The sequence below is a fragment of the Hibiscus syriacus genome, unplaced genomic scaffold, assembly GCF_006381635.1.
Source record: "Hibiscus syriacus cultivar Baekdansim isolate YM2019G1 unplaced genomic scaffold, ASM638163v2 tig00110392_pilon, whole genome shotgun sequence".
In the NCBI taxonomy this organism is placed as follows: Eukaryota; Viridiplantae; Streptophyta; class Magnoliopsida; order Malvales; family Malvaceae; genus Hibiscus; species Hibiscus syriacus.
The window spans coordinates 866,396-889,884 of record NW_024062720.1 but is presented as its reverse complement, the minus strand read 5'-3'; the positions used below and the strand labels follow the sequence as shown (position 1 = coordinate 889,884).

The window sequence follows — 23,489 nt, the reverse complement described above, 5'->3', positions numbered from 1 at the left end:
AGTAAATTTCGGAAATCGGTCATGATTTTGGTTTCTCTTATAGAGAAGTTGGACAGATCCTTTAAGGAAAACCGGTCACCCTTGAAGAAATTGATGCAGCCTTATATGTCAAGCAAGGATCTTTTGTGAATTCAATACGCATAAGTCCCTACTTTATTACACCTCTGGTCATGGCGAAGCATGCTAAGAGCCAAGAATTCAACTGTTTCGGCATCCATACCACGAAATGTTTGGAATCGATAATAGATGTCACCATAATTGCATCAATAGCCAATGACGTTTGGCTTTATTAATTATAATATTTGCATGGATAGTAATTACATGCATTTTTTTAAAAGAAATTAGAGCCTCCCACACGAATTGCTCATGCAGATGCCTAATTAATAATTAGAGAAAATCGCCTCAGTGACCAAAAAAAAGTTATAATATACGATTTTAACCAACTTTTTTTGGATTTGCCAAAATGACCAACAAAATCGCAACGCGAAATAAAAATCGCAACGCGATCCCCAGAATCGCAAATCAGTTTCCAGAATCGCAAATCAGTTTCCAAAATCGCAACGCGATTCTTGAAAATCGCGATGCGATAGTACAAATTCGCATTGCGATTTTCCATAATCGCAACGCGAATATGAAAATCGCAACGCGAACACATAAATCGCAACGCGTATCCGTAAATCGCAACGTGTATCCGTAAATCGCAACGCGTATGGGTAAATCGCAATGCGTATCCGTATATCGCAACGCGTATCCGTAAATCGCAACGATAATACATAAAATCGCAACGCGTATCCGTAAATCGCAACGCGATTCTTTCGTTGCGATTTTCATTTCGCATTGCGATTCTTTCGTTGCGATTTTCATTTCGCATTGCGATTTTAATTTCGCATTGCGATTCTGTCGTTGCGATTTTCATTTCGCATTGCGATTTTCATTTCGCATTGCGATTTTCATTTCGCATTGCGATTCTCTCGTTGCGATTTTCATTTCGCATTGCGATTTTCATTTCGCATTGCGATTCTCTCGTTGCGATTTTCATTTCCGCATTGCGATTTTCATGTTGGGATTTTCATTTCGCGTTGCGATTGTATTTTCCGTGTTGCGATAGTCAAATGCATGCCTAATAGTGATAACAACTGAATAACAAGAGTTGGTTAAGTCAAAATGGTTGGCCTGAGTCATTAATTCAACTGAAAATGTTAAAAGTTCACACATAAAATCCACATAATACAACGTTTGCATTTAAAAATCACCTAAGTTAACAGTCTCAAAAGGTGAAGCCAATCGTGATTGGGATTTGGTGCTGAAAGTTGATTGGGATTTGGATTAGAGAAAGGTTGTGGGTTTTGAGAAAAACTTAGTTGATTACTACCCGCTACTGACCCAACAATACTACTTCTAGGTTCAACAACATACAATGTAACATCATCTTGTGAAACACTAATGTAAGCAATGAATCGTTCAACATCTTCATTGTCGGTTAACAATTAAACTTTACCATTTCTCTGATAAGATAGCCTAAATCCACTTAGGGGCTCTAAATTCAATTTATTTGAAACACGTAGCATTAGAGTTTCATAAGTTAACTTTTGTAAAGACAATTTTAGTTGAAGATTCATGGGTAAAGGCATATATTGTAAAACACCATGAACATTATCCCATGACCCTCCAAAACACAAATCTATCCAAACATGATCAACATTAGATGATTTCATGGTTGTAAATTAATTTACTAAACAGACGAGCTGCGAAACTAAAACCTGTTGCCGGATTGGGAAGGATGTCGTTGGATATAGGAACGGATGTCGCCGGAGAGAGTGATAGATGGAGATGGAATGAGTTGCGATTTAGGGATTTAGTTTATGATTTCAGTGTTATATACCCAAAATTTCAGTGTTGTGATTTACAGATTCTCGTTGCGATTTACGGATTATCGTTGCGATTTACAGATTCTCGTTGCGATTTACGGATTATCGTTGCGATTTACGGATACGCGTTGCGATTTACGGATTATCGTTGCGATTTACGGATACGCGTTGCGATTTACGGATACGCATTGCGATTTACGGATACGCGTTGCGATTTACGGATACACGTTGCGGTTTACGGATACGCGTTGCGATTTACGGATACGCGTTGCGATATACGGATACGCATTGCGATTTACCCATACGCGTTGCGATTTACGGATACACGTTGCGATTTACGGATACGCGTTGCGATTTATGTGTTCGCGTTGCGATTTTCATATTCGCGTTGCGATTATGGAAAATCGCAATGCGAATTTGTACTATCGCATCGCGATTTTCAAGAATCGCGTTGCGATTTTGGAAACTGATTTGCGATTCTGGGGATCGCGTTGCGATTTTTATTTCGCGTTGCGAATTTGTTGGTCATTTTGGCAAATCCAAAAAAAATTGGTTAAAATCGTATATTATAACTTTTTTTTGGTCACTGAGGCGATTTTCTCTAATAATTATCACCCTCAGATGAATAACCAAGCCACTGTTTGTTGACTGTTTGCACAAAACGTCAGCCCTTTTTCAGCGGTACCTCCACCACTAGGCTCCAGACCATGGACTTCTGCAAGACATGATTCCTTAAACATGAACCATGAGTCTCCAACTCTCTTAGTTCTACATCCTTTTACTGTGTATATATATATATATATATGTATGTGTATATATATTATATATATGTATGTGTGTGATATAACTAATTTTATCACTAGCTTCATCTAACTTCTCTCTAGAGCCTAAGATTTATTCATCAATTACTGGTCTGGAAGGGCCTAACACCAAGGAGGCAAGGACTAGATGGGAGTGTGATTTCTCTTTCTTTTTCTCCAATTGAAACTTGATTCATTCTGTCACATGAATTTAGAGGAAAAAACTTCCAAACCGGAAAGAATGTAATTACATTGGTACAGGAGAAATCATAAGAAATAAAGCTGCTTTGTATCAGAATTCAGAAGCCCTGCAGTAAAAATACCTCAAATTAGTGCCAAATTCGAGGGTTGCGTTTCTTTGTTGAAACAAAGCGATTAGGTAACTAAAAATTGGAGAAAAAATGAGGAACAAACAAGAAAGGAAAGGGAACGAACCAGCCCAAAGTCATGTAATAGACGGTGCCATAGGCTCCTCTTTTGGTCATGGCAGATCCTCTGAAAAGCCTATCATCTCTTTTGAGAAGCCTTTCTTTTTCTTCTTCCTTGTCTGCTGGCGAATCTGAAATTGAAAGAATCGGGTTCTTTAAGGAATTCGTCGCCATCATTGAAAAAGCCATGACCAAAATTATTTGAAGGGTTTTCTTTACAATTCACGTCAAGCTCATTCTCTTTGAATGCAAGAAAAGGTGGATTTAAAGTAAGGTTAAACTTCAATTAGAACACGAGGATGAAACAGAAACATACGTTCAAAGAAGATGATGGAGAATGGGAAGGAGGATTGAAACCCAAGCCGAAGAGAAGCAAGAAAGCAAGAAACAACGAAAGTGTTAAGATGGAAGAGAGAGATTGGTCAAAATAATGGTCAAAGGTGCCAGGTCAACAATTAACAAGCCACGATAACATTAATGGCCAATTTATTAATTTTAAAATTTTAGTTGAAAAAAACAAAAACTTACTCTAACATTATTGATCATTATAGTTTATCCAAAGAAAAATGAAGTCAATATCAGAAGACATAAAAAGAAACCTGCAACACGTCAAATCTGCCATTGACGCACCTCGCATGCTCAAAATATTGACATATGAGAGCCATGCAGGCTGCTACGCGGGAAGCTGAGATTTTATCAGATTTCCCCCTATATATACTCCCTCCCAACACCGTTTGCAACTCACACCTACATTTCTCAATCTTCTCAACTCATACATTCACTCTTCAAAGCGGCATCCATGGCAAATGAAGGGGCAATTACGGTTATGCCATATATGCAGACATCATCTTCCCAACCCTCTTGGTTGTTCCTCTCTGCTACTTCTTCCGATTATTAATCGTGGCTTTTGAGGGGCGAAAATGATGTGTACATAGATGGCAAAAGCCGTCTTTGAACCATTTTTTGAAACTTTAAAAGGCCCACCACGGAACTGCATCCCTACTCACCTGGTCCATTCACATCGCTCTCTCCTGGAGATTGGCCGCCTATCCTAGATATTCCCGGGTTCGATCTGGTTTAGTATCAAGGTGGCTCTGCTTTTGCCTTAAATAGTTCGTTGCTTCTTTCTTTTGGTTTCACACCGTAAACTTCCACTTCCACTGTCATTACCAAATTTACAAACCATAAAGTTCTTTGCATGACTATTAATCTCTAAATGCATTGAACTTCTTTGTCTGATAAATAATCAAAATCAGAAAAATAGCTGCATTTGAGAATTCTAGACAACAATGGATATTAGCATACAACTTCAGAGACTGCTTTCAACCGGAAAACGGATAAGCAGGTAGCAACTGAAACCCTTTTGTGAAAAATATCAAACTCTTTTCAAACATCAATTCTTCCAAATTTCCATATTAATTCAACATCGATTAGCTTTCATTGCATAAGATGTTCTTTTAAGAGGGTGAATGATTCTGACCAGTCTTCATGCACCGCTTGCATATAAACGTGACCATTCCTTTGCTGCAAAAAGTTAAGGGATGACAAGAATGGTTGATTATATGAAGGGCAGCTTAGCATCTTTTGATTGTAGTAGGCATTTAAGCAACCAAATCCTAATCCAAGGAAACCACAGATTTTACCTGTCTCAACAGCTTCGGCCTCGTTTGTTTTCCGGTGCTTGGCAATGTTTTCGGAGAGTGGATCATCGGGATTTGGTGCACTCAAAAGTGCTTGAATACTGGAATAAACATAATAATGTCGGTATTAACTTGTAAGTGAAGTGCTACCATAACTAAAGATAGTAACAGCTTCAACATCCAAATGCTCTAGCAATATACTTTTAAAGTCTCTTTTGGGAAGCCAAGATTTATACATATACACCAGATATTTATCGCTACTGATTTACAACAAATCAATTTACATCTCAGAATATCTTGTAATACCTTAAAAGTACGGTTCGGATCTTAGAGCTGGACTCCATTTGTCTTTGAGATTATCAAGGCATATTCTTACAAGCTGAAAGATAGATCAAACACTTAAGAACAAAGAAAACACACCTTTCCACACCATAAAATGAAGGACAAAAGAAGAAACAGGTGCAAACCTTATCAATGTTGGGATGATATATCTTTGTTAGAAATCGAACCTGTTACACCAAATTGGTTAAGGTGGATAAAAACACAAAACATAGCAAAAGAAGAACATTAATGGCAATGAAACTATGCCGAGAGAATAGAGACGAACAATAAAATGATGCTGAAATGCCAACTCTTGTCAATTAGCAAATCTACGAGAACCTAATAGCTCTCAATCACAAAATGACAACAAAGTCTCAGATGCCATCCATCATATCATCCATACTGTAGATGACACATAAATTAGATATTTACTATCAACCAAAGTTTGTTCTTCACAACTAATAAGATGCAAAGTCATCCTTGAGAATAAACTGTTCATCAAAGCAAATGGAGAAGGATGCATGATAGACATTTAATTATACCCTACCCAATAAAAAAGAAGACAACAAATTCTGCTAGAAACTGAAGTTTCCAAAACTACGAATGCAAACCAACTTTGAATTACAAAGATCGTAAGACACGGAGTTGTTGTTTACCATATGCCATAGAGAAACAGGAAAGTCACGCTAGTCATTAAAAATGACTCAAAGTTGTTTACATTGGGAGCAGTCATGGGATATTCTTCAGGCAAAAATAGTTCCAACTTGAATACCCCACCTGAATAAATATTCAACACAAGAAAATGTATCATGTCTGATGCAAAAGAGCAATATTAAGTACATAATGAAATCAAAAAGAAGAGTGTAATGAGATATTAACAAGAATAAAACTCCATAACCAGACTAAACACTGCAAAAGCCTTACAGGCATGCTAATTGGACCTAAATTTCAAGACAAAAGCATTTAAAGATGGCTGCATGTTCCTCTCTTCAAAGCTGGGGAAAAAGGGGGGAGGGGGAAAGAGTGGAGAATGAAGCAAAATAAGCACTGCACGACCATTTGCTTTAAAAGTTAACAAGTTTAAACATATTGAAATCATCTTAAAGACTGAAAATCAGCAATCTTAAGCTCTTTATGACATACATCAGCCCAGACTCAATTAGTACATGATTCATTTTTAACACATTGCATTACTATTAGCAACCATTTGATGAAAATATCAACTACCTTCATATGGAGACTGTGTGGGGCCAAGGATCATCAAATTGAAGTATCGCATATTATCCTCCGATGGTGAAGCACTAATTCCTGGAGTTGTATCCGAAAATGCCCATTAAACTATTTTATTTAACAGGAAAAAGGTGGGAAAAAAAGATCAAAAAGCAATATTTTCTCTGCACGCATCATTTGAAAGAGTAAACAAAACCACTGTCAGGAAACAAAATTCAACAAGAACTTTTCCAAAAAAAAAAAAGGAAAAGCAAAAGCAAAGTACTCACCATGTTCACTGAGGAGACGCTGAGTTTCCTGTTTAGATCAAAGATAAATAAAGCGAAGTTACATCAATAAAAATATTTAAAAATTCAAACAAAAAAGGGAAACTCTTCAATCGAAGGATACGATCTTAAAGTGATTAGCTGAGGCTTTTGGTTCATAAAATTTAAAATTTTCAGCTATCCAACTAAATTCTAGATACCCAGAAAAGAACAGCAGATCATGAAAATAGAAAAGTAAAAGGATTTAAATTTTGTTGAAGCTTCTCGGGAAACAAAAAATGGGAAAAATCGAAAAGGACCGAACAGGAAAATCAAAAGAAAAGTAAAAGGATTAAATTTTTGTTGAAATTATCTTGTGATAATAATTTTTTGGTAATACTACAAGAACCAAAATAATTTTTTGTCATGTGGAATAATTTTAAATATTTTTCCAATTAAAACTAGTTAACAATTTATCTTGATAATACTAATATTTTTAAGGGTAAATTGCGTATTTAATATCTAAATTATAAATTTTAGTACGTTTTAATACTAAACTTTTTAAAATTTTCAAAACCATACATAAAGTTTAGTTTTTATTTCATTTTAATATCACGCTCAAAATTTAACGGTAAGTTTTGAGAGAAAAAATGAAAGTTAAAGGTATTAAAAATGACCAAAATTGTTAATTTAGATACTAAATGAGCTAAGTTTTTAATGACATGTACTAAAATGAAATAAAAACTAAACGTTAACTATGATTTTGAAAAAATTAAAAATTTAGATATTAAAGCATACAAAAACTTATAGTTTAGGTACTAAATGCATAGTTTACCCTATTTTTAATTAATTTAATTTTACTTTTTACATAAATAAAATGGATACAGATAATTGACACATAAACTTAAAAATATATTAGATACTATAATAAGCTTTAGGAAGTGTTTATATTAAATTTTCAATATTTCAATTATAATACTGAATTTTGGTTATGATTTGAAAGGCTTTGGTATCAAGACGAGTCCATCCTTGACAACCGTATTAGTCAAAGGTTTGTATAACCGACTCATAATGTCATCAATGGAGCATTGATTTTTCTCTTTAATTTTATAATCTAAGCAGCAGCAGCTGCCAAAGGAGACAATGTTGCATGATGCTCATAGTTCTCTTGAGCATTGTTGATTTCCTGACGTAGCTCATTGCATGATTGCTTCCTTCTTCCATGAAATCAGTAATAAGCATCATCTTGGATAGTAAGGGAACAGCTGGAGCAATGCCATAGTTTTCGGTAAAGGCAAAGGAAGGTGTGGGGTTCCTTTTGGCGGTTCATTGTGTGGCTCTCGTGTTATTGCAAGGGACTTGAGAGGTGGAGCTTCACTTTATATTAGCAGGATTGGTTGTAAAAGTTCCATAAAATTTAACACATTGAACGAGGATACGATAACATAGATTCAAACTTCTAAATCTAGGAGCTGATACTGAAAGATCAACACTGCCACCATTGCCCTTTCGAGTATAGCTTCTTACATCTCAAATCATGCAACCATTACAGCCAAATTTACTCATTTCCTTCAAATCCCACAGCTGTGTGGACAGTTACTAGCCGATGAAAAAACCTAAACTCTACAAGTACTCAAGAATAAAGGATGGATTTGCCAAGGTGAGACCATCCTTATTGCAACAAATGCAGCTTTGTAAAATGATAATAATGTGATGTTAATAGAAACTCTACTTCTTATTCCTGATTTAACCTCAGTATTGTGGAGTTAGTCCTATTTTTCTGGATGGAATTTGCCAAGGTGAGACCAGGCTGCTCACTCGGGTTTAGGTCACGGTAACAATAAGGAGTTTTTTTCATCGTACTAATAGCGCTATAAAGAATCACATCACTTGCCACATCCAAACCAGGAAAATAATGGCGAGTCTAGACACTACATCAGTGCTGATTTCCAAACTTAGAACCCAAAAAAGGGAAATGAAAGTGCTATGAACCATTAACTACTGACCCAAGAAACAAGAGAACTTAATCAGCACAAACTGACAAACACCGCTACAGCTACAAAATCACCGGGATCAATGTATGTCAGTGTCATGAATTTTCCTTTTCCTTTTTTTCCGCTTGGAATAACATAAAAAATGCAGAAAAGATACCGTTCTAAGAAGTCAATGGGCACGATACTTCTGAAAGAAAAAACTCAAGGAAATAAGGTTTAAACTAACATGTCATTCATCATTCTTGTTTTGATACTCTCTTCAGAAGTTTGTACATGCCAAAGACATTCTTCTCCTGCCACAAGTACGGGATGAAAAATGACCGATATTTGGCAGGTGAGAGCTCCCTGTCCAAGTATGGTAGTGCTGCAATAGGCTGAAACAGGCACAATTTCATTAAATTATTCGAGAACAATATGCTAGAATAAAGGGCAAATATACATAAAATGTCTGCTTTACCTCCCATGTTGATAGGTCATTTCCACGATAACGGTAAGGTCGGTTCAGCTGCAGCTCAATCAGGAATGTACAAGCTTGAATATCTTGGAGCTGCAATTTATAGTGGGTCAATATATAAACTGAAATAATATATAATAACAGAAAAGCATAAAGATCAAAGTTATTCTAATATGAACTAGGTCATAGAAAGGGTTATTTACGTATTGCTCATCCGATGCCTTATTTTTATTGTTAAAGTATGGTGGTGCCGCCGCAGTCCCTCCCAGAGTATCATTGAAAGGGAATGGAAGAAGACCTCGGAATCCGTCATCAATCCATCTCACTTCACCAATATAAGAAGGCACAAAAAATGATGATGGGTAACGGTGCCACTCACTTCCAACACAAAGTACAGAACCTGCAATGAAGCATTCGTTCTTGTTGGTAACAGCATTCTTCAGCATAAATTGCCAAGCATAAACAATTAAGAAAATCTAGCAAAAGAATGCATCTTCGAAACTTTTACCAAAACTACAAGGCAATTGTAAAGGAAGGCTATAACCATTAGAAACAAAAAAAAAAGGTTACATACAAGGAAAATTATGTAATGCATTCTTGATAAATTTCCCATAAAAATAAACGTCAATGCAACATAACTGTCAAAAGGAAAGTTCATTCTTCTTGGTAGATCCAATAATAAAAAAAGAAACAAGGTACAATATCAGTGCATCATATAAGAGATTATTCATTACCAGTTCCAGCATCATCATGGTGCTCCAAGATCTTGTAAACCTCCAACGGAGCAGCATAACCATTGATCAATGAAAATGTACGTGCATGTGAGGCACATAATATGAGGCTGAGGGCCACAGGTCTAAGAAATTTGGCCATCTGCAAAAACATGTTGAGAACATTTAAACGAGAGCATAGTGTTGTGCATATGGAGAATTAAAGAGTTGTAGAAAATGCCCACCATGACTATAATAGAATTATCGTAGGGATTATATTTGTCCCGGAAAATATCAGGAAAGCTCTCAATGACTGCTGAAGCAGCAACACAAACAAGCGGGTATATGGGATAAAGGAATCTGCATGACAATTAAATATAATGGGCTGTTACAACTCAAGGCAGGCAAAGTGGATATTCAAGATTGTTCAGGACATGTAAAGAGACAATAACAAGTCTTCTCTGTTTTGTTTCCTAGCAGAAAATGTCATGCAAGGTTAGCCTAAAGCTTTAGACCAAAGCAATTCCAAACCCTCCTTGAAACTTCTAAAAGTTATATGTCAGAATATTCTTCACCCATTTATCTATTTTATGTAAGGGAAAAGAAACAAGAAATGAAGATCTAAACAATATTAGGCATGGACGTTTAAGAAAAATATAAGCATACCTTTCTTCTTTGTGTGGCTGCAGAGACATAAATGCCAGCCATATATAAAGAGGAGAGATTATAATAAGAAGGTCAGGAGCATAATTTTTCCTTGCAATTGGCAGAATTCCCAGGAAAAGCAAGGCAAGGATGAAACAGAAGTTGAAGTTGTTAAAACCATTCCTTAAATAAAAAAGTGGCCCCTCAGTCCCATACAAATGGCTCTCACCACCTCCTAATACATTATACACTAAGAGATTAAAAACAGATGATGTCCAGCGCTGGTAATAGCAGTAATCGACGAGTACAGAGAGTGCCTGGAGAAAGAACTTCAAGTATTCACAATTGAACAAAAGGAAAAACTAAATACTAAACAATCACAAATATGTTAACGTCAATCACCAAGTTAAGATAATAAAATCATATATCCAGAAAGCTATAGAGGTGACAGCACCAGGTAATAAACATATTTAATGATTAAATTTACTTACAAGAAGAGCTATAGAGGTGACAGCACCAGAAAGAAATACTCGTTTGAATTGTTTAGTCAAAGAGTACAATGTGACTGGAAGAAATGCCAAAATTGAAAATGGCCAACCTAGGATTACCCCCACAGCTGCAACCGCAACAGCCCATGCAGGTTTCTCAAGTAGAAATAACCCTGATGAGAGGCTCAAGGTATACATAGAGAATGAACTAGGAAGGAAACCTGGGGAGGAAAATCACGGTAATAAAAGAATAGCAATCCAAGAGGGAAACCAAATTTTCTAGGCATTCTCATGCAGCTTAAATCTGTATTTAATGATTACTTTGTTAGAAGTAGCAGAAAGTCGGTAACTACATGGAAAAGCATGAGCACAAAACTTCTATCGGTATTCCGGAAATTGAAAAAGATAGATGGGAAAATCCACTCACTTGTGCTGGCAAAGAAACAACCACTAGCCAAGCAAAGCATTGCAAGTGCATACGAAGCAAGACGTTTTCCATATTTTCTGGAAACTGCTACCACCAGAGTAGCATCTGAAATAACAGATAGAAGACCAAGAAAGAGTCTCACCGCATAGAAAACTCTCACCTGTAAGATAAAAAAGATAAATTATAAGGCATGTTAACAAAAAAAAATTAACATTTTTATGCTCAAAACTTACTTTTTCTTCAGCGAACAGCCAGGAAGCAGGTCGGCCAACTAATTCATGAAAAATAATGTACAAATATGACCGGAGTGCAAACTCGGAACTGCAATGGACATATAAATGAGATAACTGCCTCAGTAAAACAGTTACTGAAAAATGAGAAAAATCTGCTCACCGTGACAAATTATTTTCCAAGTAGCAGTAAGAATGTAAGATCAGGATTTTTAGCCAAAGAAGTTTTTATAACTAAAATAGATTCATGCTCCCAGAAAATACAAGAATCATCAAAAGATAAGAGGAAATAAATCAAATGCAACATAACAACCACATGTAACTACTTTGAAATAAGAAATAAACCTCTTCTGTTTACTTGCAAGTTACAACCCTATTTCCAACCCATCATAAATTTAGACACTAACCGAAAACTTCAACCAAAATCCATTTCAAAATACATGCATACCGGCACACAAACAATACCAACCAAGCACCATCTATGGTCTAACACACTCAAAAACATGCATTGATATATAGACCATAAGCATGAAATTTATGCATCACCTAGCAATAGCTGACTCAATTTCTCACTTCAATTAAGCTTACAGATAATAACAGCATAATATCTCCAAAGAATTCCATTCCAATTTCTAACTTTCCAGTTCGCACTGACTAAATAAATCTTTAAAAACCTCTAAATCAACATAAAAACTCAAGGCTCCCTTTAATAGTTACTCTTACTACTAAATAAGTATATGTACTAAATAAGTATATGTTTTTCACCTCTAAAGTCACATTTTAGTTGAAAAAGGAACAAATACTCCAATAAATAACCAAAATTGACTCGCAAAAAGTTCATTTTTCATACTTCAAATGTGTATTCATTATTTTTCTTTTTAATCCAGAATTCATTTTTTTAGATCCGCTTACATTGTTTTTTTATGTACAACCAAATATAATTTTATGGACAAGTGCGCATAAAATAGGAGTGGATTCGTTTGAAGAGGCGTTTACCTATACTCCCATGCTTGGAAGCCGGATTTATAGAGAAGATAATGAAGAGGCTCCCAGTAATTGAAGACTTCATCGCAGTCGTGTATTATATTCGATGTTGCGCTCATGTACCGTAACATTCCCAAAGCAAACAACACCGTGAACCACCCCAATCCGCGGTCTTCGCCCGCTGCGTCCGATGATGATCGTCCCGGCTTGTCTTCTTTCGTGTATGATTCTGGTTTCGATGACTGTGCTTCCGACGACGATGACGGAAGATCCGACACCGTCGCTCGCCTCTGTCTAGTCGAGAGAGACATTTTTTTGGGAATTTACCTTTGCTTTTCAGGGATTTGAGAGTGAGAAGTGACTGTGAGTTTTGCTTTTTTGGGGAAAGGAAAGAAAAAGGTTGAATTGCCAAAGAGAAAACAGAGAAAAAACGGAGCTCCAAAATTATGCTTTTCTTCCTAACAAAGTCTTCCCTTTATTTTTATTTTTTCCTATTAAAGAAAATTTCGTTGTACAAGATAATGGTTTCCAGCATCAACGAATTGATTGAGCATTCATTATGAATAAATTACATTTATTTCATTTATTACTTTAATTTAATAAAAAATATATTTAATTTATTTTAGATAAATTACATAAGTTGATATCTGGTGTTTGAGAAGTCGTAATTGGTCTCTCACCTTCCATCACACTTGTCGCGAAGGTAAATTTTACACTGACGTCCTCTCGAATAAAACATATCGATATGCCATTGAACCACCGGCGGATAAATAGATTCGTGATCGATATATGTTTCTGTATCTTTATGAATACACAACCTTCAGGAATATCTATTGTAAAGCAGTGGAGCACCATAAAGATAGACTTTTTTTTAACAGTGAAATGGACTTTAAATTTTAAAATCGAATCGAGCTTGATTTTAAAATTTTCAAATCGAATAAAACAAGATTCAATTTGTTTATACCCTAAACCATAATTTATCTTTATTTTGGAGAGCCAGATGGGTTGAATTTGCTAATTATTTTAGGATTTTGAGATCATAGGCAATCCAATACCTTGATGTTTCCTTCTCATTTATAATATTCTTTTATAGCAATATTTTCTTAATTAAATTCTTTTTTTAAGAAAATCTTCATATATACATCAGGATTCCATTATATATAATATAACAATCTAAAATATTTGTCATAACAAAACTATAACTTTTACCATTATTATCTGAAATTGCCTAACCTAAAATCTAAAAATCCATAAACCCTTGCATTGACTATGGGGCTTATGAAATCCGAATCCCTGTACCGCTGGGTTTGGGGCGCGAACCGCGGGAACCCGGTTAAGGAAAATGTCACGTTGACGTTCGGGGTCCGTTTTAATATTTAAACTTTTAAATTTTTCTTTCAAAATCACACGTAGTTTTTTTATTTTTATTTTATTTTAGTATCTCTGTTAAAATTTTAATACTTTTAGTACTTAAACTATCAATTTTGATCTGTTTTAATACTTAAACTCTCATTTTTTAAAAAAATTTTAACATTAAATTTTGAATGGGGTACTAAAATAAAATAAAAAATAAAGTTTTTAAGGATAGTTACTAAAAGGAAACAAAAATTAAACTTTAAGTATGATTTAAAAAATAAAATTTAAGTACTAAAATGGACTTAACTAATAGTTGAGGCACTAAACACATAATTTACCCATCATTCTATCATACACGGTGATACTAGGGGCACTGAAAAGGACGAACTTGTGCCTCCACAACCTGTCAGAAAGATAGTATTGTAGCCTGTCAGATATCCTCCTCAATGTTAGGATTAAGCATAGAATTTATGATCCTCATACATCACAATAGGATGATGTAGAATAACGTAAACATTTGTGTCTTAAAGGGGTATCAATGTCTTGCATCATGTAAAATTTACATGTATCTCGACGATTAAAAAGAATATTATTTTTTAAAAAAATATATTTTAATAATTATATCTGTAAATATATTAATGTTGTTAATAATTAAAAAAATTCTTAACAAATACTATAATTTATATTCATACGTAATATCACCATTGCTGCCCAAATCATACTCGTATTCAGGTCTGTACTATCCAGACCCCCTCTTATCCAATATCCAAAATTATAAATTCACATATAATTAAAAAAGATAAATTATCTATTTAGTCGGTCATATGTTATTTTATTTATGTTTTGGTCATTTAATTATTAACTTTTTCAAAATCATACTTAACGTTACATTTTGTTTCTTTTTTTTTTGTTACCTACCATTCAAAAATTAACGGCAATGTTGATGTGGCAATTTTATTTTTTTCTTTCACTTTTCACTTAATTATTATTTTATTATTTTTTGAAAAGACCAAGAATGTTAAAATCTAACATGTTCATGCTTGTTGTGTGAGTAGTTGAGTGTTTAATAAAATTTCTTGATATTTTATATTTAAAGTTTAATGTATTTATTAGATAGTTTATTATTCATAAATGCGAAAATTCCATATTATGATTGGTTGAGCAGATCAGGTCATGGGCTTTGTAGCTATAAATGCGAAATCTTTATGTTTCATAGCTTCATTGGTTTTCTCCTCATGAATATAAAATCCATTCACTGTTTTTATATTGATGTTTTGTTTGAGTTCTCACTGGTTAGGAGGGAAAGCACCTCACTCAGGGTGAAAATAGTTTATTTGCAGATTATAAGTTTAATCTCTTTTTGAGTCCTAAACAAGAGTTCTCATAATATACAATCTTATTATCGTAATTAGTTTTCGATAATTAATATTTTTTATTAGTTTGGGTGACAATGAATGTTCAAACACTCTTGTAGATGATAACATGTTCGTACTCAAATCCTCAAGAGGGATAACATTTGTTGTTTTATCCATTGAGATGTTTGGTTCCTGCTATTTATATCAATTATGTAAGTATGAGATAGCGATTTGTAGGGCATTTCCATTAGGTTGGTCCATGGCAGAAAGCTGCAGGTCTGGTTTTCAACTCGAAGGGATTGTCAAAGAAAATTATGGCAGCCAACCAGATGTAGACTAGATTGCATGCATCCCCTCCCTCTCATGAATCTTGTTCAAAAAGTAAACGCCTTATTTTCTTGAATGTAATAAACTCAAAGCTTTTGAGATTTGCTATGCTTCCATGTTGATGAAGACAAACGTGTGGCTCATGAGATATAGTTTTTTTTCCTTATTTTCTTTTTTTTTAAATATTAATGAGCACACAAACAATTGAAGGTTGATATTTATTTGACGTCATCAAATTATTATAATAATAAAATATTAAAAAAAGTAGATTCATAGAATTATATTTGTAAGTATAATATGTTATTAATATTACAAAATTAAATATATATTATTTTTAAACAATTTTTATCCATGATACACGAAATGATAATTTTGCTCTTAACAACATTTAACTCACAAAAAGAGAGGAGAGACATTAATCGAGAACTTTTAATCATTTGCTTTAAAAATTATTGATCGAATAGATATTATTCTATAATCATTTTAAAATATTAAAATATTTAATATCTATTATTCATAAATTTAATGTTTGTTTTGTAATTATATTTAGTATAAATCTTAACATATTAATTAATAAAAAATATTAGTACATATTATACATAAGGTGACAATCATAATATTTCCTAATTATTGATAACACGCGCACACTCACAAATGTAATTGCTTAATTTACAACCTACTAACATTTTCTTTTAACCATTAAAATCACGTAATAAGTTGATATTATATTAATTTTAGGATATCATACATTAAATATATCATATACACTGGTTATTTTTATATAGTACTGACCATAAATAGACCTAGACAAGTAAAAGCATTATCCCTTAAAAATTTTAAATTTTAAATTTTATATATTTGTCTCCCCTTAAACATTCCTCAAATATAAAATAATGCATTTGTCTTTAATACTTACTTTAAATATATTTTATATACACGATTTAATAACATTCATAAATGGTTTATACAAGAAAATTAATATAATTGTATAATATATTTTTATAAATTTATTAACATAATACATTAATATTATAGAAGTTTGAAATCTTCACACATTAAATATATTATATACACTAACTATTTTAATAATACTACTATTGTTAATTATATATATTATAGATACACGACTTACGAAGTTTCATTAATGATTAGTGAAAAAACCAATTAAATCCAAAAATTAAAGGAAAAAATAATGAAAATTTCACTAATTTAGAGCTTGGACAAAGATTTATGATAAATTGGATACGGAAAACCTTAAGCCACACAAAGAAGCATACAAATACCTAACACGGATTTCTCTGCCACTTTCAAAAGAAGATTTCAGATTCTCATAGGAAAAAAAGGGGGAGAAACCATCTTTTTGTATGGAATTTTGGGTCCATTTTGCTTTCCATGGATGAATAGAACAAAGTTGCATTTGCTTTAAACGATTCCTTTCTAGGTAAACCCATATCTTCTTCTTTCTCTTATTCTAATTTTCAGCTCAAGAAAAGTTTTCCATTAATCATCCTTGAAGTCTATTTTGCTCAGGTAATAAGTTCTATATCTCTTTAATTTTATTTTTGCTTATTGGATTTTGATTCAATTCACCTTTTAATGGGGTTTTCTTTTTCTTATATTTTCTTTTTAGCTTTTATTATCTATTTGATTTAGCTTATAATGTAGGCGGTACCCATCTTGTATTTTGGCTTCAATTTTATGAATTAAGCTTGTATGTTGTTTATGGTAAATATTTTTCATTTCATATTTTGTTGATATTCTGATTGAAATTTATACTACATTTTAGATAATTTAATGGCAGACTGATATAAGTATCGCTTTGATCAAGTTGGTTGCTTTTATGGTTACCAACCTCTCAACTCTCATACGATTTTGGAATCCAATCACGGATCGATTGCAATCTGTAAATCTATAGCATCACAAAAGACACTGAGCTTGTGCTTGGCTCAGAGGTTTTAGTGTGCTCAAAAACATTTTGTATCAGCTTTGCTTACTGTAGGAACTGGTTGCTTTGCTGACTTTGGTATACGACTCACCATACTGAAGTGATCTATTTTCAGTTCATTTCCGATCATCTCCGCGACTGCTTTTAAACAGAACAAGGCATAAATAGATACCGAGAAATATGGGTAGTCCTGCTGAGCCAAAGAGAAGGGTGGCATTCGTGTTGATTGACGGACTTGGAGACGTATCAATACCAAAGCTTGGGTGTAAGACTCCCCTGCAGGCAGCCAATGTTCCAAACTTGGATGCTATAGCATCAGCTGGAGTGAATGGTCTCATGGATCCCGTGGAAGTAGGTTTGGGTTGTGGGAGTGACACTGCTCACCTGTCTCTGTTGGGCTATGATCCCAGAGTATATTACCGAGGGCGTGGTGCTTTTGAGTCCATGGGAGCTGGGTTGGCAATGTCACCTGGAGATATTGCATTCAAGGTGTGTAACCTGCTCTACCTTTCCCTTTTTTTCTTGCATGTCTCTGTAGATTATTTGATAATACTTTTTTTGTTTTGGAACATTCACGGAACGTCCGTCAATGTGATAAATACTATGAATTTATGGTACTATTGTAGTACTGTTAATTTGATTTCTGATTCTAGAATTTCAACTTCATAGTCAAGTTTAATATACTTTATTTGAATGGACTGTTTTGTCATAGGCTGCATCTTAGTTTCAGATTCAATATTAAAACATAGATCATTAATTGTTTCCTGAGATGACCGTATATGATCTTTTACTTGCAAATCTTACATGTTTAATCTCCTGCCAGATATGTTCAAGCTTCTGAATTCACTTAGCTCCTTTAACATTTTCCTTATTCATTTTATCAGCAAGTTAATATATAATAGTTCTATATATTTTCTTTTGAGAATGTCCATAGTGTTCTTATACATGATTACCCATTCCACTTATCTATCTCCAGTCAAATTTTGCAACTCTGGATGAGAAAACTGGCATAGTTACGAGTAGGAGAGCTGACAGGCATTTTGAAGAAGAGGGGCCTATCCTTTGTAGTGCCCTGGAAAGAATGAAGCTCCCATCTTTTCCTGAGTATGAAGTAAGAGTCAGGTACATTGTGATTCATTGTTGTAAATTTGAGTTTATGCTGTGATATTCTTTTTCTTAGTTCTGAAGGACATATAGCTTACTCGACAAGGTTTCATTTTTACATGGCCATTTTAGTTATCGGCTTTCCTATGATTAACAATTTTTAACCTTGAAAACGTCTAGTAAATGGTTATGATGGTTAAGCTAGATGGTTATGAGAATGCTTTTTTCTATATGAACTCCATTAAGGATTGGTTTAACAACTATTTAATGCTAAGTCATCATAATCAACCTCATATAGGTATGCTACAGAACACCGATGCGGAGTTGTTGTTAAAGGGCCAAGACTCAGTGGAAATATATCAGGAACTGACCCATTGAAGGACAATCGCTTACTTCTGGAAGCCAAAGCTTTAGATGACACAGATGAAGCAAGACACACAGCTGCAGTTGTTAACGAATTATCCAGGGAGATATCGAAGATACTGGTGTCTCACCCGTTGAACACAAAGAGATTAGCAGAAGGGAAGAATGTTGCCAATGTTGTCCTTCTAAGAGGCTGTGGTATTCGAATTGAGGTATTATGTCCTAGAATTTTCCAAAATGTGTATGCATTATGCGGAGAAAAACATCCTCTATCTTTTCTAATTATGTATGTAGGTTCCTCCATTTGAAAAGAAACACGGCTTGTGGCCTTGCATGGTGGCTCCCACAAAAATTATTGCAGGATTGGGTCAATCACTTGATTTCGATATCCTAGAAGCTCCTGGAGCAACCGGAGACTATCGAACACTTTTGACTTCAAAAGCAATTGCCATAGCTAAGGCACTCTCTGCTCCTTCACAAACTTGTCCTAGTGTTTTCGTACCAGGGGAGGATGAACACAAGCCTGGCAGATCAGATGGCTATGATTTTGGATTTCTCCATATTAAGGTAATGACCATATGAATGCATCATTTATTGTTATTTTTTGGTGTTTTCTTTTGCTTAATAGATACTTGTAAATAACTGCCTTTTGGGCCAAAATCACTGTTTTTTGTTCAAGTCCCCTTTTTCTGCTTCCCTGAGTTTGCAACCTCTGATGTTCAATCCCACATAAGATAATCTTGTTTTGGAATTTGCCGATTATCTATGCCAAACGTTATCCCAATTTATCAATCCCAAGTTCGAGAATATTCTTTTTTGCAATATTGCCTGGAAAAATATCTTCTTTATAAGTGGCAGCAGCCGGGTATGGTCAATGGTGAATTCTTTTTTGACATTCTGATATCACAGAGATTGATTTATTTATTCCATTTTGGCTTTATATGCGTCTACTGTCCTTGTTATGGACGCTAACAAGGTCTGATGTTTATGGAGGCCTGAAATCTATGGCATCATTCTCCATGCATTTAAGCAATGTGATTTACTTGATATTCCTAAATTGCAGGCAATAGATGATGCAGGTCATGATAAAGCAACTGTTTTCAAAGTAAAAGGATTGGAAGCTGTGGATCAAGCTATAGGACAGCTGGCCAAGCTCCTGTGGCAAACCGAATCGACTGGAAATTTTCAATATTTCATTTGTGTCACCGGTGATCACTCTACACCCGTCGAATATGGAGATCACAGTTTTGAACCAGTTCCATTTACAATATGCCAGTTGAAAGATTTAGTGGGTGCCGTTGGGGGGGCGTCCGTTGTTTTGGAAACTTCTCTGGATCCATTTCCTCTTCCGACTGTTAAGGCTGATGAAGACATTGCTTCAGAAAAGGGGGGGAAATGCAAGCAAATTCAATCATTTTCCGGAGATTCGGTTTTTGAGTTTAACGAGATTGCTGCGGCCAGGGGATCTCTTGGACGGTTCCCTGGTGGAGAGATGATGGGGATTATAAAGAGGTTTCTTAAATCAAATGCACGACTTTCATAACCTCTCAGCGTCTGAATAAGGTACTTCTTATCCGAAAAATAACCATATGATGTTGAATGCTCTTGAACCATCAACAATCCTGAATGCTCCTGCATTCTGACATCAAGTACCGGATATAGACTGCTGTCGTCGATAACTGTTCTTGTTTTGTGAGCAAAATAAGTATTGTATTTTCAGGGTATACATTCGATTTTTTTGCACGTCAAAGCTGAATCATCCACATTATTGTTTTAAGGGGAAAATAAAATAAACTACGGATCCTGACTTATAATTGAATTTTCGTTTTTGTTCAAAACATACTCTGCTATGACACATGAACCTGTGCAAATAATACACATGATCCGCATATTGCATGTAATATATTTAACCTTATTCCGACTCGATGCACAAACATCGATATCCGACGTCAAACAAGAAATCTGACCTCTGCTGGTGGACATCCCTGATGCTGCCAAGCGAGATACCTTGACTAAGAAGTGCAAGTGTTTACTGGAAAATCTAATGTTCACGAATGTGTTGGAAATAAAACTGATATTGACTATTGACAACACTTATATTTAAAGTATTAACTTGTATATCAAAACACAATTCGAATTGAATATTCGACCCTCCAAGTAACATTGTATTTAGTCCATTTTTATTTTTTGCTTGGTCTGGCAGACTACCAACTTTGCATTCTTATGGTACTTCATAGTTGATTTTACTGAACTGATTTTTGAACTTTTCTGGACGTTCCCTTTTAATAGTTATAGCATTTGAGAAAATAACTAAAACGATGAGAGATATAAGAACATGCAAAAAAAATTATAAAGAATATCATATAGTAAAACGAATATGATAATGCAAATTGTAAAGGTTAAAACTTTACCAACCTGATAATATTACATTAAATGTGAAGCTAAAGGAGTTTAGCATTTCAATGGGAGCACTCGCTTGCGTTGTTCCATTGATGTAAATCCATCCTTGCAGTTATCAACAGGTCTAGATTCCATGGTTTCGTCATTATCATCATCATCAAGTGTAAGCGCTCCCGCTTTCGCTTTCAAATCTTCAATATCAAAATTCCAGGTACTAATCCCCTTCTGGTACACACTCATTGACGTTGCTTCTGGTTCTTCTGGTGTTGAAGATGATGATGCCGTCTTTGAAGGTAGTTGTTGTTCAGATTCATCATTCTGAAGGGCTTTCACATGATTCAATGGTACTGATCGGAGCTCAGCTAATAATTTCTTCAGAGAAAGCTCAGGAGGCTTGGCATGCTTGAAAAACGAATGCTTCAACAATTTCCCTGCAGTAGGTCTCTTCTTCGGATCTTTCACCAAACACATAGCGACCATGTCTTTAAACGACTTGGAGAATTTCTTATCACCGAGTCTCGGAGGAGCATTCTGCACCGTCATCAGAAGAACCTTCAACGGCGGATATTGCGACAATGGCGGATGACCATGCGCAAGTTCCAACGCCGTTATCCCAAACGACCATATATCAGCCTTGGAATCGTACCCAGTCCCCGCTTGCATAACTTCCGGCGCCATCCAACAAGGCGTCCCCGTAAAGGTATTTCTGCACCGTTGTCTATAACCGGAATCAAACATACAAGCCGAAACCCCGAAATCAGAAAGCTTAACATCGCCATTGTAATCGAGCAATATATTCCCGGCCTTTACATCACGATGGATGTGTCCTTGTCGGTGAAGGTAATCCAACGCCTTGAGTGTTTCTTTCAATATAAAACAAATCTCGATCTCTTCTAATCCGTTGGGATGAGCCCTTTTCATCGACTCAAAACAGGAACCCGCCGACATGAACGGCATGACGACCCAAAGGCTGCGATCAACAACGAACGAACAATACGCTTTGACGAGATTCGGATAATCGACCAACGCCATCGTTTGAGTTTCACGACGCACGCAATCGAGATTGCCATTGTTGCAGCGATCGAGATCCAAACACTTGATGGCCAGGACGGCGTTTAGAGGGAGGTAGATCGCTCGGTAAACGGTAGCGCTGGCGCCATTACCGATCTCTTCCAGAAGCTTGTAATCGGCAGGATTCGCAGAGTAAATCCTTTGAACCCCTCCCGTATTACTCTTCCCTGAAAGCTGCTTTGAAAAACCCTTGTTTTCTTTTTTCATTGGATTAATGGAGAATTTTCGGCTCCAATTTGATACGGCGTTAAAGTTTTTCGTCTCTTTATATATATATATATATATACCCTAATGGGAATATTAATCAAATATTTTAATTAAATTCAAACCAACTTTTAGTCAACTACTATAACTAGAATTTGTGATACGCTTAATGATGTTTTTTGAACTTAAAAATTAAAAAATATTTAAGAAAAATAATGACAATAAAAAAGGGTAAATTACGAATTTAGTACCTAAACTATGATTGTAATCTGTTTTAGTACTTAAACTTTTAATTCTTTTAAAACCATATCTAATTTTATTTTCATTTCATTTTAGTACTCGTCGTTAAAAATAAAGTTTTTAGTATCTAAACTATCAGTTTTTACCCATTTTAGTGCAAAAACTTTTAAATTTTTCAAAATTTAACGTTAAATTTTAAACGAGGTACTAAAATGAAATAAAATCTAATATTTTTAACTACGTGTACTAAAATGAAAAAAAACTAAACGTTAGATATATTTTGAAAAAAATTAAAAGTTTAGATATTAAAACTTATAGTTTAAATAGTAATTTACATTAAAAAAAGTGAAATTCATTAATGTTTCCTTAATTACAAACTCAGATCGTTAATAACTAATAAAAATATTGAAGTCCATTAATGTTCCTTACTTTTTTGGTAAACTCGATTATCAATTAGACATTTAAATCCATTTAATCAACTAATTTTTATTAGACATTTAAATCCATTTAATCAACTAATTTTTTTTTGTTTTTGGTTGACTCAATTAACTAATTGGTCGATTGATCAATTAGATTGGTTTATGCCTTATGGATTAAATTTGAGGAAAGGAACTTCTGGGTAGTTCTGCTGAGACATTCGGATTCAGGAAATTCACCTCA

At 34.6% G+C, this 23,489-nt stretch overlaps 3 protein-coding genes and 1 pseudogene across 4 annotated transcripts; 1 reads left to right on the top strand and 3 right to left on the bottom strand.

Moving 5' to 3' along the window:
• Nucleotides 1–4,389: 4,389 nt before the first annotated feature.
• Nucleotides 4,390–13,524, bottom strand: LOC120123263 (annotated as a pseudogene).
• On the bottom strand, nucleotides 8,449–12,949 carry LOC120123262 (dol-P-Man:Man(6)GlcNAc(2)-PP-Dol alpha-1,2-mannosyltransferase-like). The gene is made up of 10 exons (XM_039142180.1): nucleotides 12,477–12,949; nucleotides 11,484–11,571; nucleotides 11,251–11,410; nucleotides 10,827–11,044; nucleotides 10,357–10,652; nucleotides 9,936–10,050; nucleotides 9,715–9,853; nucleotides 9,184–9,380; nucleotides 8,984–9,073; nucleotides 8,449–8,900 (listed from the first exon to the last, which is right to left on the bottom strand). The coding sequence occupies exons 1-10, from the start codon at nucleotides 12,773–12,775 to the stop codon at nucleotides 8,763–8,765; spliced, it is 1,740 nt and encodes a 579-aa protein (XP_038998111.1). The 5' UTR covers nucleotides 12,776–12,949; the 3' UTR covers nucleotides 8,449–8,762.
• A 3,256-nt stretch (nucleotides 13,525–16,780) lies between the features above and the next one.
• On the top strand, nucleotides 16,781–20,730 carry LOC120123261 (probable 2,3-bisphosphoglycerate-independent phosphoglycerate mutase). Of its 2 annotated transcripts, XM_039142178.1 has the most exons (6): nucleotides 16,781–17,032; nucleotides 17,563–17,936; nucleotides 18,424–18,569; nucleotides 18,850–19,126; nucleotides 19,209–19,481; nucleotides 19,978–20,730. In XM_039142178.1, exons 2-6 carry the CDS (start codon nucleotides 17,628–17,630, stop codon nucleotides 20,455–20,457), a joined length of 1,485 nt encoding a protein of 494 aa, XP_038998109.1. In that variant the 5' UTR covers nucleotides 16,781–17,032; nucleotides 17,563–17,627; the 3' UTR covers nucleotides 20,458–20,730. The 2 variants fall into 2 exon arrangements, with proteins under 2 accessions (XP_038998109.1, XP_038998108.1); XM_039142177.1 differs by lacking the exon at nucleotides 16,781–17,032 and having other exon boundaries at nucleotides 17,432–17,936.
• Nucleotides 20,731–21,352: 622 nt separating this feature from the next.
• LOC120123355 (serine/threonine-protein kinase BLUS1-like) lies at nucleotides 21,353–22,607 on the bottom strand. The gene has a single exon (XM_039142271.1). It carries the CDS (start codon nucleotides 22,590–22,592, stop codon nucleotides 21,366–21,368), a length of 1,227 nt encoding a protein of 408 aa, XP_038998202.1. The 5' UTR covers nucleotides 22,593–22,607; the 3' UTR covers nucleotides 21,353–21,365.
• Between the last annotated feature and the right edge of the window lie 882 nt (nucleotides 22,608–23,489).

What these genes read in the sequence shown, in the direction of transcription:
- LOC120123262 (XM_039142180.1), bottom strand. Translation starts at nt 12,775, where the DNA reads ATGTCTCTCTCGACTAGACAGAGGCGAGCGACGGTGTCGGATCTTCCG. An exon ending in TCACCTCTATAGCTCTTCTT is followed by an intron (nt 10,653 to 10,826) that starts GTAAGTAAATTT and finishes TTCTTTCTCCAG; the next exon opens with GCACTCTCTGTACTCGTCGA. An exon ending in AGGCATCGGATGAGCAATAC is followed by an intron (nt 9,074 to 9,183) that starts GTAAATAACCCT and finishes TATAAATTGCAG; the next exon opens with CTCCAAGATATTCAAGCTTG.
- LOC120123261 (XM_039142178.1), top strand. Translation starts at nt 17,628, where the DNA reads ATGGGTAGTCCTGCTGAGCCAAAGAGAAGGGTGGCATTCGTGTTGATT. An exon ending in CTGGAGATATTGCATTCAAG is followed by an intron (nt 17,937 to 18,423) that starts GTGTGTAACCTG and finishes ATCTATCTCCAG; the next exon opens with TCAAATTTTGCAACTCTGGA. An exon ending in GAGTATGAAGTAAGAGTCAG is followed by an intron (nt 18,570 to 18,849) that starts GTACATTGTGAT and finishes AACCTCATATAG; the next exon opens with GTATGCTACAGAACACCGAT.
- LOC120123355 (XM_039142271.1), bottom strand. Translation starts at nt 22,592, where the DNA reads ATGAAAAAAGAAAACAAGGGTTTTTCAAAGCAGCTTTCAGGGAAGAGT.